Genomic DNA, 14,099 nt, shown 5'->3' with positions numbered 1-14,099 from the left:
TGTACCGAGCAAAAAGTTCAACTTATTCCAGATCATCAAAGATGTTAATAAACTTACGAGGTTGTTAACCGTCAAAAGACACTTTTTTCTCTGTGGATCGGCAATGTAATTGACCAACATTTGAACCCGCTTCAGCACCTATGACTACCGCATTATTTTCACTTAAGGAACAGAAAGCCATTTGTACATTATCATCTCTTCAGGATCCAAAATGCAATCCTTGTTCTGTTCAAGACAATGACATTTTTGTTTCTACTCAGAATTCGACTTATTACCCTTTACAATCAAGGGTTCCTTCTCTTGATGTTTTCCGATCATTGGTTGAAAAAGAACTGAAAGCACTGGATGCCGAAATTGACATAAATCATGTTAATAATTTGTCTATTAATCTAATGCTGTCGAGGAATTACAGTGCAACTCCAACATTGTGATACGTCAATCTGACAAAGGGGGTTGTGCTGTGGAAAAGCCACACGTGGCGGCATCATAAATTCTAAAGTCAGCAAATGGCTATTACCAGATCATGCCATTATTCCTGTTCTTCCTGGTTTACCCAAGACTCATAAAAATATCTTTCTACCACCTTTACTCCTATCATTTCTAGAATTGGATCTGTAAATGAGAATTTGAGTTCTTGGGTGGACGATCATTTAAGTCATCTTGTGCCCAGAATCCCGGGGGATTTCGAGGATATGCAAGGATATTGTGCGCATTGAGTTCATGGGGAACATGTTCTCAAACGAAGCATCCAAAAAGCTTCTCTGGTCATTTTTTGTGTTCCCCATGGACTCAATGCATGGAAGGAAATTATGTTCCATTATTAAAGTACCTAGATTTTTCTTCTTTTTATATTGGATTGTATATGTTTTTCATTTGCCTGTTTGTATAATCTTTAATGTTTGTAATAGAATTGTTATATACATTTTCTATTTGTGGTTTTTAATCATGCATCATGTGATTTCACTGTCATTATGCACCATATGTGTGGAGAATTGTAATTGGTGAAAGGGGGTATATATACCGCATGATGTTCATGTGTTAGCAGCTTGGAAAAAGAACAGCGGATTGCTTGAAGCGCATTGCTAGTGCTATTGCCATTCTGCACTGATGCGGTCTGTCTGTTGACCTTGATTTTATGCCTGAATAAATTTTGTCTATATTTGGAAGCTGGATTTTTTTCATTTTTTGGCATTTCCACGTGGGACTACACGATATCCGTGCTTCCTATGCACCACCAGCCAAGACAGTTGAGCTGGTTCTCTACCGTATTGCATAATGAAGTTTGTTCCATAGAATCATAGATCATAGAATCGTAGAGTTGGAAGGGACCTCCTGGGCCATCTGGTCCAACCCCCTGCTCAAAGCAGGATTCACTAAATCATCCCAGTCAGATGTCTGTCCAGCCTCTGTTTGAAGACTTCCATTGAAGGAGAACTCACCACTTCTCATGGCAGCCTGTTCCACTCATTGATCACTCTAACTGTCAAAAAGTTTTTTCTAATATCTTATCTGTGTCTCCTCCCCTTCAGTTTCATCCCATTGCTTCTAGTCTTTCCTTGTGCAAATGAGAATAAAGTTGATCCTTCTACAATGTGACAGCCCTTTAGATATTTGTAGACAGCTATTAAGTCTCCTCTCAGTCTTCTCTTTTGCAAACTAAACATTCCCAAATCCTGCAACCTTTCCTCATAAGACAGGGTTTGCAGACCGGTCACCATTCTGGTTGCTCTTTTCTGAACTTGCTCCAGTTTGTTGATGTCTTTTTTAAAATGTGGTGCCCAAAACTGGACACAATATTCCAGATGAGGTCTCACCAAAGAGGAGTAGAGGGAAATAATGACTTCACGTTATCTAGACTGTATGCTTCTGTTAATACATCCTAGAATTGCATTTGCCTTTTTTGCTGCTGCATCACACTGTTGACTCATATTCAGTCTGTGATCTATTAGTATACCCAAGTCTTTTTCATATGTGCTGTCACTTAGCCCTATTCCTCCCATTCTGTATATGCTTTTTTCATTTTTATTGCCTAGATGTAGTACTTTGCATTTCTCCCTGTTAAAAACCATTCTGTTAGTTGCTGCCCACTGTTCCAACCGTGCTGTGCCTGGGACTAAGGCAATCATTCTGGAACTGTGTTTTTAATTTGCCTTCATATAGTCCTATTTTTCTTGGCTTTTTCTTGGCTATATTTTGGTGGTTGCATTTTTTTGATAATTGGACATTATGAGCATAAGTCCAGACAGGACACTAAAAGCCGCAAAATAGTTTAATGCTACTACGTCTGCTGTGGATAGAGATTTGTCTCCAGATGAATTCGCCCAGGATATTAAAAAGCTGGAAAAACTTATGATCCAGGAAACTAAAATCTGGTCTGGACAACTACGTACAGAAAGATATGATCCCGAGGGGATTAAGGTTGAAAAAGATACCAACCACAATTTATTCACAAGAACTTGTGGAGGATTGGAATAAAATCTTGAGTGCTTGTTCGATTAAACTCATGCAGCTCATTATGAAGCATGAAGCGGATAATCTGAAGAGAATTCAGGCAGTCATTACGGCTATGAAAATGAAACTGGAGGAAAAAGAGTCTGTAAGACTCAAGGAGCCACTAGCTAACATACAGCAAAGTTTCTAAATTGTAAAATTCCATCATGAGCCGAAAAAAGAACAAATTTCAACGTGACATTGGTGATTACCAGAGTAATCAAGTACATGAATGGGGCAGGTGGGCCAGATCGCCGTCCACTCCACGTTCTATCTTGAAACACCACAACAGATCGGCTGACACATGGGAACGGCATGTGTCCTTCAGCTCGACAGATGCAGAATAGCTGAACAACAGTGTAAATGATGTTTATTGTGAAGATAATACCTCTGATGATAATTTTCATGGTAATGGGAAATCCTATTATAGGAAATTCAGGAGATGGTTTTAAAAAAAAAACGTAAAAACCGCGGGGGCCGCAAGCATAGGAATATACACCAGAATGGCCACCCGCAACAAGAAGTAAGGAGTGTTTCTTCTTCTCTTTCTGATGTTCGTAATGAAAATGATTTTTCCAATGTGTTGAATATCTCCAGTTGTACTTTAACGGAGGAGCAGTTGCAGGTTCTGTCATTTGGTGTAAATTTTGCTCCAGATAAGTGTTTTCATCTACTTCAGACTCTCCTAGACGTTAACAGATTTATTCGCAATTTAACGGTGAGGAAACATTTTTTGGTGAGAAATCTTGTGAAACAAATTCTGATGATGATTTTTCTGAGCATGTATATAGTAAGTTCATGTTCAAGGAACAAATGGCATTAAAAAATTTAGAGCAGCTCAAACGAGAAAGTGTTGGCGTTTAAAGGTCAGTGCATTTTGCAGGTCATTGTTGACCAAAAACCCTTATTTCTCTCCAGTCAATTCCAGGGTGGACCGTATGGAGAAATTCCAGTGTGCCATGGAGCGGGATCTTAGAACACTTCATCAGTCTCCCCTTTCTTCTGCAAGAAAATGTAATCTAAATTTTAAACAGCGCAATGCGCTTGAAGAGATTAAAAACATGTCTCCTGTTACGGTGAAAAAAGCAGATAAAGGCGGACTGACAGTGGTAATGGATACTGGAGTGTATAAACTACAGATAGAAACGCTTCTAAATGATGACTCTACATACATGGAATTGCCTGTAGATCCGACTGGAAACTTTCAGAAGGAATTGTTTGATTTTGCGGATGAGGGTTTTGCACTTGGGGTACTTACTAAGACGCAGTTGGAATATATCAAAATTGCACCTCCAGTTATTCCCATTCTCCATGCTTTGCCTAAAGTTCACAAATGCATTAATCCCCCCATGCGCCCCATAGTGTCAGGCATTGGATGGCTAACAGAACATTTAAGCCATTGGCTTGATTCGTTATTACAGCCGCTATGTGTGCGTACTATGGGGTTTTTTGAGGGATTCTAAAGAAGTATTAGATAATTATCTAAGATCACCTGGAAGGAAAACTTCTGCTGGGTGGGATGCGATGCAATTGCATTGTATACATCTATACCGCAACATATAATGATTGAAGCCGTACAGTTGGATAAATATAGTGATTACATGAAAGACCATTGTGATTACATTATTTGTGCTATTTGTTTCATCATGAAGCGCAATTATTTTTTGTTCAATCAGAAGTTTTTCCTTCAATGCAGAGGAGTTTCCATGGGGGGAAGACATTCTGCATCTATTGCTAATTAGGTCATGGCATATTGGGAGGAGCGTTTTTTGCATGCTGCTGGAAATCGTTTTGTGCCCGACCTCTTCTGTTATGGCAGATACATTGATGATACACTCATTATCTGGAGTGGGGATGTGTCTGCCATACCGGAATTTGTCGGGTATCTGAATGATAATAATTTTAACTTGCGTTTTACCCATCAAATTGATCCTAAGTGTATTTCCTTTCTGGATTTAAAACTGCAAGGTTTTGCAGACGTTCCGATTGTAACCTCTACTCATTGCAAGCCGCTTGCTGGCAATAATATATTGCATGCCAGGAGCAGCCATCCTAGCCATACCATCAAAGCAATTCCTCTGGGTGAATTGACTAGATTAACTAGGAATTTTAGTGATGCTGGCTCTCTAATACAGGAGATAGATTTGTGCTGTGACAGATTAAAAAAAGAGGTTATCCTCAGAGGTCACTTGAGCGTGCCAAGAGGATTGTTCATGAGAAAAATCGCGAGGAATTACTGTCATGATCTGACAGTTTTAAATTGCACTGGGTGAACTTTTTTTACTTTGGAAAGTTCCAAGGTGTCTTGACTGTCCCCGGTGGTGGTTAGTGGTATCGCACTTTAGGTTTTTTGTGCACGTAATTATGGATCAGGTGTGACACCCTATAAAGGAGTGCTAGGGGTGTGCAATCACGGCCTGTGATATTGTGAGATTGTGTTCACTCTGAGTTTGAGAGCCTGGTGGAAGGATGGAGCTGGAGAGGAGACCTGCGCAGCTTAGCCAGGGGGGACGTGTTTCAGCTATGGTGTCTGGACGAAGGGCTGGCATGGCGTGGTGGGGTCGCAGTGATGGTGTCGGCGGGAAGTGTCTGCATGGACTGGTGGAGTGGCGACTATGGAGAGTGGCACTCACCATGTGGGACTTGGCTACTGAGCTGGACTCAAGCATGCTTGACTTCGTGGCAGAAGCTGGACTCATCTTGGGGACTCTGTTACTAAGCAGCAGCAACTGATGGTGGACTCTGCTCCAAGGCTGCACTAAGGTGAAGGATCCGGTTATGGTGATGGATCTGGGTGGAGGAGAAGATGCACACAGGTGGTGGGCTCTGTTGCTAGGAGCGTACGCAACAGAGCAAAGCTAAGTGGTGTTTCCCCTGTATTGCCTTCTTTCCTCATGTATGTTGTTAGTGCAGTGTTGAGATTAGTCTCCGCACCAACCTATTCCCTAGTGAGGGTTTAGGGTCAGGGTGAGCAAGGGTTTTAAGGTACGCGTGCGGCGACAGGTGCGGAGCCTGTATAGGGAACGTAAGGAGTGCAGGGACACTGGCTCAGGGGAGCTTAGGAGGTCTCCACGTCCCCCATTCCCTATCGCAGGGCCCACCATTGTTAAAGTTACCCAGGTTCCCCCTTTATTATTTGATTATTGTATAACGTGTAATACCTAAATTCGCCAGGTGGAGGCGGCGTATCCACCTGCACGTTTTATTATTTAAATGCGCCCCACTGGAGGCGGTGTATCCAGGGTCACGTGTGTTATGGGTTCGCCTTGCGGTAACCACTGCGTCCAGAGACACGTGATCGTGACATTATCACAGGCTATAGTTTTTTTTTTCTGGTGAGCCTTGGCCATGTGGAGACCTGTTAGTAATTGCTGCCGGGCCTCACTGAGGTGAGTGGGGAGCGGCATGGTGTGTTAGAGCCACTGCAGCAGCAGTTATCAGGGTCTGGGGCCTCTGCTCAGCTAACCAGAAAATAAAAAAAAAAATGGCGGCTGCGGTCTGGCTAAAAGCCCCCTAGAGTCGCTGCTGGGGAGCGGGACTGGTTCATGCATGTGGGCGCACCCAGGCAGGTGGGAGGAATGGTGCCCCACGGAGCTGCCTGGTATTCCCCGAGGTGAAGGGGTACGCCCCTGTGGTGAGCTGACTGGTGTGATAGTCCGCGGGGTTTACGCCAAATCTTCAATACCACCGAAGAAGCCGCCCTCCTGGTTGTGTGGAGGCGACCAGCGAGTGTATATTTCCTCCCTTTCCCGTCCCCTTCTCCTCCTGGTGTGTGCAGCAGGTGTGCTGCGGGGGAGTAGGGACAAATCTCAACCCTCGCCATTAACCAACCCTGGGAGGCGCAGACCTCATGGTGAAAGGGTTGGAGGGTGGTGTCCCTTGGTGAATAGCGGGAGTGTGAGTGTGGTGACACAGGGGGACGCCTGTGTTGTCGAGTCCAGAATGAGTTCACCAAATTTATGACAAACGAATGTGTGCAATAAACGTTCAGGTCCGGACCTGCGTGTGAACGAGCATGTATGGGTGCCACCAAATATCATCTTGTGGAAATGTGTTGTGGAGTCTGATCAGCTCTTAACAAACATACACTTACATAAACTCGTTCCCCAGGTCGGCGCTGTGGAGAGGAGTGGTGCCTCCAAAACGAACTTTATTGCCAATACCAGCGGTGTGTTTGTCATAAACCTGGAGTGTCAGGTAACGGTGGGGTGAACTCAGGATCTGGGCGTCCCCACTGTAGGTGTTTCCCTAATGAGGGGTGGTCTTGAGGGTCCAGAGACCCCTCATTAAGGAGGGGGTACTGTCATGATCTGACAGTTTTAAATTACACTGGGTGAACTTTTTTTACTTTGGAAAGTTCCAAGGTGTCTTGACTGTCCCCGGTGGTGGTTAGTGGTATCGCACTTTAGGTTTTTTGTGCACGTAATTATGGATCAGGTGTGACACCCTATAAAGGTGTGCTAGGGGTGTGCAATCACGGCCTGTGATATTGTTTTCACTCTGAGTTTGAGAGCCTGGTGGAAGGATGGAGCTGGAGAGGAGTCCTGCGCAGCTTAGCCAGGGGGGACGTGTTTCAGCTATGGTGCCTGGACGAAGGGCTGGCATGGCGGGGTCGCAGTGATGGTGTCGGCGGGAAGTGTCTGCATGGACTGGTGGAGTGGCGACTATGGAGAGTGGCACTCACCATGTGGGACTTGGCTGCTGAGCTGGACTCAAGCATGCTTGACTTCGTGGCAGAAGCTGGACTCATCTTGGGGACTCTGTTACTAAGCAGCAGCAACTGGTGGTGGACTCTGCTCCAAGGCTGTACTAAGGTGAAGGATCCGATTATGGTGATGGATCCGGGTGGAGGAGAAGATGCACACAGGTGGTGGGCTCTGTTGCTAGGAGCGTACGCAACAGAGCAAAGCTAAGTGGTGTTTCCCCTGTATTGTCTTCTTTCCTCATGTGTGTTGTTAGTGCAGTGGTGGGATTAGTCTCCGCACCAACCTATTCCCTAGTGAGGGTTTAGGGTCAGGGTGAGCAAGGGTTTTAAGGTACGCGTGCGGCGACAGGTGCGGAGCCTGTATAGGGAACGTAAGGAGTGCAGGGACACTGGCTCAGGGGAGCTTAGGAGGTCTCCACGTCCCCCATTCCCTATCGCAGGGCCCACCATTGTTAAAGTTACCCAGGTTCCCCCTTTATTATTTGATTATTGTATAACGTGTAATACCTAAATTCGCCAGGTGGAGGCGGCGTATCCACCTGCACGTTTTATTATTTAAATGCGCCCCACTGGAGGCGGTGTATCCAGGGTCACGTGTGTTATGGGTTCGCCTTGCGGTAACCGCTGCGTCCAGAGACACGTGATCATGACAATTACTAACTTCTAGTTCTAGGGTTAATCATCTGCCTGGTGCACAAAACAAAAGATTGGTGTGTTCTATTAATTATAGCCCTCAATTTAATGCCATTAAGCAAATTATTCGGAACAACATGGGTATTTTGAATGAAGATGAAACCTTGTCAAGCATTCTTTCAGGAGGTTGTCACATTGTTGCCAAAAAAGCAGCTACATTGGGGAACATTATTTCTCCAAGTTTTTGGAATTTTCGGAGCCACAAACGCACCTGGCTAAACCACTCAGGTTTTTACCGTTGTGGTGGAAACAGATGCAGAACTTGTGCTCATTCCAAGGCAATGCATTTTTTTGTGGATAGTGGTAACGTGCAGCAATTTAAAATTCAACATTTTATCAATTGCAATACGAAAAATGTCATGTATTTAATTATGTGTACAGAATGCAAATTGAATTATGTTGGTTGCACGATGCGCAAATTGAAGGTGAGGATTTCAGAACACATAACTGAAGTCATCTCTCTTAGCAGTTCCCATCGGGCTATGTCCTTCGCCTCTAAACATTTTATCTCCCAACACCATAGAAGTATTTCTTCTTTTCAAGTTGTGGGAATTGAAAAAGTGGATATTCCAACAAGAGGTGGAGATTTGAAACGGCGATTAATGACCAGAGAAGCTTTTTGGATGCTTCGATTAAGAACATGTGTTCCCCAATGGACTCAATGCGCGCAAGGAAATTATGTTCCACTATTAAAGTACCCAAAATTTTCTTCTTTTTATATTGGATTGTATATGTTTTATATTTAGCTGTTTGTATAATCTTTAATGTTTATAATAGAATTGTTATATACATTTTCTATTCTTGGTTTTTAATCATGCATCATGTGATTTCATTGTCATTATGCACCATATGTGTGGAGAATTGTAATTTTATGCCTGAATAAATTTTGTCTATATTTGGAAGCAGGATTTTTTTCATTTTTTGGTATATCCATGTGGGACTATACGGTATCCGTGCTTCCTATGCACCACTAGCCAAGACAGGTGAGCTGGTTTTCTACCATATTGCAAATTACGGGTATAGTTTTATATTTGGAATCAATAAAGTTTAGTTTTATCCTTGTGTCAGGAAACATGAGGAATGAAGAGACAACCCATTTAAGAAAATTCAATTTTGGCTAAAACTATTCCATCATTATGAACATAAAAAAGGCTTCTCCCCTATGTGACATCGCTGATGTTTATTAACAGCTGATTACCAAGTAAAATATTTCCCACATGAAAAAGGCTTCTCCCCTGTGTGACTGCTCTGATGTCTAACAAGAATTGCTTTCCGGTTAAAATATTTCCCACATTCTGAACAGGAAAAAGGCTTCTCCCCTGTGTAACTTCTCTGGTGAGGTGGCTCAGTGGTTAGCACTGCGGCCTTGCAGTGCTGTAGTCCTGGGTTCAACTCCCCCACCAAGAACAACATCTGCAAGGAGTTTGTATGTTCTCCCTGTGTTTCCGTGGGTTTCCTCCCACATTCCAAAGACATACTGATAGGGAATTTACATTGTGAGCCCCATTGAGGACAGCGATGATAATGTGTGCAAACTGTAAAGCGCTTCAGAATATGTTAGCGCTAAATAAAAAGAAAGAATATTATTATTAGTAAGATTCCATTTCTGGTTAAAACATTTCCCACATTATGAACAGGAAAAATGACTCCTCCCCGTGTGGGATCTCTGATGTGATCAAGATTTATTTTCCATCTAACATGAAAGAAGTTTCTCCCCTGTGAGAGTTATTTGGTGTGGAACAAGACTCCCTTTCTGGTTAAAAATTGTTCCACATTGTGAACATGAAAAAGGCTTCTCCCCTTGTGTGAGTTCTCTAGTGCCTAACACAATCTGATTTAGTGCAAAAACATTTCCCACATTCTGAACATGAAAAAGGCTTCTCCCCTTTGTGAATTCTCTGGTGTCTAACAAAATGTGATATATGTGCAAAACATTTCCCACATTCTGAACAGGAAAAAGGCTTCTCCCCTGTGTGAGTTCTATGGTGATAAACCAATTGTGATTTCCAGTTAAAACATTTCCCACATTCTGAACAGGAAAAAGGCTTCTCCCCTGTGTGAGTTCTCTGGTGAGTAACAAAACGTGATTTCTGTATAAAACATTTCCCACATTCTGAACAGGAAAAAGGCTTCTCCCCTGTGTGAGTTCTATGGTGATTAACCAAATCTGATTTCTGATTAAAACATTTCCCACATTCTGAACAGGAAAAAGGCTTCTCCCCTGTGTGACTTCTATGGTGAGTAACAAAATTTGATTTCCGGTTAAAACATTTCCCACATTCTGAACAAGAAAAAGGCTTATCCCCTGTGTGAGTTCTATGGTGATTAACCAAATCTGATTTCAGTGTAAAACATTTCCCACATTCTGAACAGGAAAAAGGCTTCTCCCCTGTGTGAGTTCTATGGTGATTAACCAAATCTGATTTCTGGTTAAAACATTTCCCACATTCTGAACAGGAAAAAGGCTTCTCCCCTGTGTGAGTTCTATGGTGATAAACCAATTGTGATTTCCAGTTAAAACATTTCCCACATTCTGAACAGGAAAAAGGCTTCTCCCCTGTGTGAGTTCTCTGGTGAGTAACAAAACGTGATTTCTGTATAAAACATTTCCCACATTCTGAACAGGAAAAAGGCTTCTCCCCTGTGTGAGTTCTATGGTGATTAACCAAATCTGATTTCTGATTAAAACATTTCCCACATTCTGAACAGGAAAAAGGCTTCTCCCCTGTGTGAGTTCTATGGTGAGTAACAAAATTTGATTTCCGGTTAAAACATTTCCCACATTCTGAACAAGAAAAAGGCTTATCCCCTGTGTGAGTTCTATGGTGATTAACCAAATCTGATTTCAGTGTAAAACATTTCCCACATTCTGAACATGAAAATGATTTCTTTGCTTTAGTAGCAGTTTGTTTTATAATGCCTCTTTTGTGACATTGATTTCCCTTATTAGTCAGTAATGAATCAGAAGATGGGACCTGTTTCATAGGATCAGATGACAGATCTTTGCTGTGAATGGATGATGATATATCTGGAGTAATGGAATTCACTTCAGTTGTATCTTGTAGGATCTCATGATCATCAGATTTAAAAATTGAAGATGTCAGCTGTCCCTCTGATCTCCTGGTACAGTCATCTGCTAAGGTAAAAAACAATTATTATTTATTAATAAAAATATCCTTTAGTTTTATATTTTTGAACATTTCTACTTAAACTGTCCATAAAAATGGCAAGCTATGTAAAAAACTAATTATTTACCAAGACAATGACAGTTCACAGTCTAATAGAAAACCTTGTTGGATGAACCAGTAGTGTGTGGTGTTCAACTGTTTGTTCATTCTGCCTCCCAAATGTCAAATACAAAGAAACCAATCAATGTTATGTAGGCAAAAATAATACCAATTCTTATCTCACAAAAAACAAGTCCCCACTCAGGTCCATCATCTGTCAATGTAAAAACAGAGTTTCCCACACTATTAGTGGCTCAAAGGCTGTTGAAAAGCAACAGGGTTTCTATAAACCAATCCAGCAAAATCCGCTCTCACTTCTGAGTCTTGCAGTGTGCGCAAACAACATTTAGGATCCCTGTATTTAGCAATATTATAGTGAGAAGAATCCACTTAATTTGAGGTGTCTCCTGGAGCACAATCTGGGCACTATGTGCTGGGTAATAAAATGGCAAATGTGTAATTTTCACTCCAATATCCACTGCGTGTTAATTTCCGGAAAGTTGCTGTAGAGTCAAAATATTCACTCCTCCTACACACGTGGTCAAAATTGTTGGTACCCGTTGTTTAATGAAACCCACAATGGTCACAGAAATAACTTTAATCTGATAGTAATAATTAAAAAATCTATGAAAATGAACAACTGAAAGTCAGACATTGCTTTTCAGCCATGCTTCCACAGAATTTAAAATAAATAAAACTCATGAAATAGGCCTGGACAGAAATGATGGTTCCCTTAACTAAAATATTTTATTGCACAACCCTTGGAGGCAATTGTTGAAATAAAATGATTCCTGTAGCTGTCAATGAGACTTCTGCACCTCTCGACAGGTATTTTGGCCACTCTTCAAGAGCAACTGCTCCAGTCGTCTCGTGTTTGAAGGTTGCCTTTTCCAGACGGCATGTTCCAGCTCTTTCCAAAGATGCTCATTAGGATTTAGGTCAGGGCTCATAGAAGGCCACTTCAGAATAGTCCAATATTTTCCTCTTAGCCATTCTTGCATGTTTTTAGCTGTGTATTGTGTGTCATTATCCTGTATGACCTGCGACTGAGACCAAGCTATCTGACATTGGGCAGCACATTTCTCTCTAGAATCCCTTGATAGTCTTGAGATTTCATTGTATGATGGAGATTCTAGACACCCTGTGCCAGATGCAGCAAAGCAGCCCCAGAACATAACAGAGTCTCCTCCATGTTTCACAGTAGGGACAGTGTTCTTTTTGTGATATGCCTCATTTTTCCATCTGAGAACATAGAGCTGATGTGCCTTGCCAGAAAGTTCCATTTTTGTCTCATCTGTGCATAGGACATTCTCCCAGAAGCTTTGTAGCTTGTCAACATGTAGTTTGGCAAATTCCAGTCTGTTTTTTAATGATATTTTTTCAACAATGGTGTCCTCCTTGGTCGTCTCCCATGAAATCCACTTTGGCTCATACAACGACATTTGGTGCGATCGGACACTGATGTTCCTTGAGCTTCAAGTTCACCTTTAATCTGTTTACAAGTTTTTCTGGGCTCTGGTACCATTCATATTATATGTCTCTTTGATTTGTCATCAATTTTCCTCCTGCAGCCATGTCCAGGGAGGTTGGCTACAGTCCCATGGATATTAAATTTCTGAATAATATGTGCAACTTTAGTCACAAGAATATGAAGCTGTTTGGAGATGGTCTTATAACTTTTACCTGTAACATGTTTGTCTATAATTTTCTAATCTCCTGAGACATCTCTTTCCTTCGCTTCCTCTGGTCCATGTTGAGTGTGATACACACCATGTCACCACACAGCACAGTGAGTATCTGTAGCCTCCTCTATACAGGCCACTCACTGATTCCAGGATTGTAGACACCGGTGATGCTAATTAGTGAACACACCGCGATTTACACATTCTGTGGAAGCTTGATTGAAAAGCAATGTCTGACTTTCATTTGTTCATTTTCATAGCTTTTTTATTTATTATTACTTTTGTCAGATTAAAGTTATTTCTGTGACCATTGTGGGTTTTTCTGTCATTAAACGAGGGGTAACAACAATTTTGACCACGTGTGTATAGATTATAACCCTCAGTGAATTAATTTATAACATGGAATCACTTTATGGGGATTTCGACTATTCTGGTTTTCTGTCATTTATTTATATTAGGGCTTCTGCATATGGTGTGTCCAATCTCAACTGGGATCTGTTCCTGCTGTCCAGCTGGAGTAATCTGCTCCCTACTTCAGCCAATTGTAAAAGTACCACACCCTACTAAAGTGCAAAGCACATGGCCGGAATCTGCCAGATACAGCGCTGTTCTCCTCTGGTTTATTCCTCTGTGCTCAGCTTGCGGCTTGTGTATTTGTTTCCTGCTGTGACCGTGGCCCGTTTACTGACTACTCTTGTGTCTTCTGATTCTGTATTCTGGCCTTCTGGTTCTGACCCAGCTACCTGACTAGTCTTCTTGCCATCTAACACCACAGAATAGCAGGTAACACCATGGTCCAAGCCTAGGGGTCCCAGTGTAAGTCCAGATCCATGTAATGGTGTTAAAGGGTGATGAGCAAGGCAATCCTTGGGATATGGAAAGCAGAGAAGATAGAGCCAAGCATGTTCATGGTGGACATCTTTTGAGCTGCCAGGTGACCACGAACAGTGCTCCCAATACATTGTGTCTGCAAACTATTCCAGCTAGATCTGCATTCAAATAGCTAAATGGCGCTCCTTCCCTTCTGAACACTGCCATGTGCCCAGACAGTAGTGTACAACCGTATATAGAGTATAGTGCGAAGCTGGAAAATAATTTGTAAGATCCATTTGTTTTCTATTATCCTTTGTGAAGAATTCCAAATTTACCACCACATAAAGTGACACACGTCAGATATTAATAATGGGGCCTGATTAAGAACACAAATCTGGCTGCGGGAAGAGGTTAAATCAGAGGATTTTGGACACTACTGTAATCAAAAACTGTGACTATAGACAATACCATCTACAGAAATGATCAAAC

General features: G+C 42.1%; 1 protein-coding gene across 1 annotated transcript in view; it reads left to right on the top strand.

Annotated features, from left to right (window-relative positions):
* The first annotated feature begins 2,503 nt into the window (after positions 1-2,503).
* Positions 2,504-14,099, top strand: part of LOC141082422 (uncharacterized) — a 118,912-nt gene continuing 107,316 nt past the window's right edge. Inside the window, exon 1 of the mRNA XM_073566363.1 lies at positions 2,504-2,596. Coding sequence (XP_073422464.1) covers positions 2,504-2,596 — 93 coding nt within the window. The remainder of the gene's footprint in view (positions 2,597-14,099) is intronic.

The sequence above is a fragment of the Dendrobates tinctorius genome, unplaced genomic scaffold (genome assembly GCF_039654945.1).
Source record: "Dendrobates tinctorius isolate UK_male_01 unplaced genomic scaffold, ASM3965494v1 ptg000017l, whole genome shotgun sequence".
Classification (NCBI taxonomy): Eukaryota; Metazoa; Chordata; class Amphibia; order Anura; family Dendrobatidae; genus Dendrobates; species Dendrobates tinctorius.
Note: the sequence above shows the minus strand (reverse complement) of the source record. Positions and strands in the feature narration are given on the sequence as shown.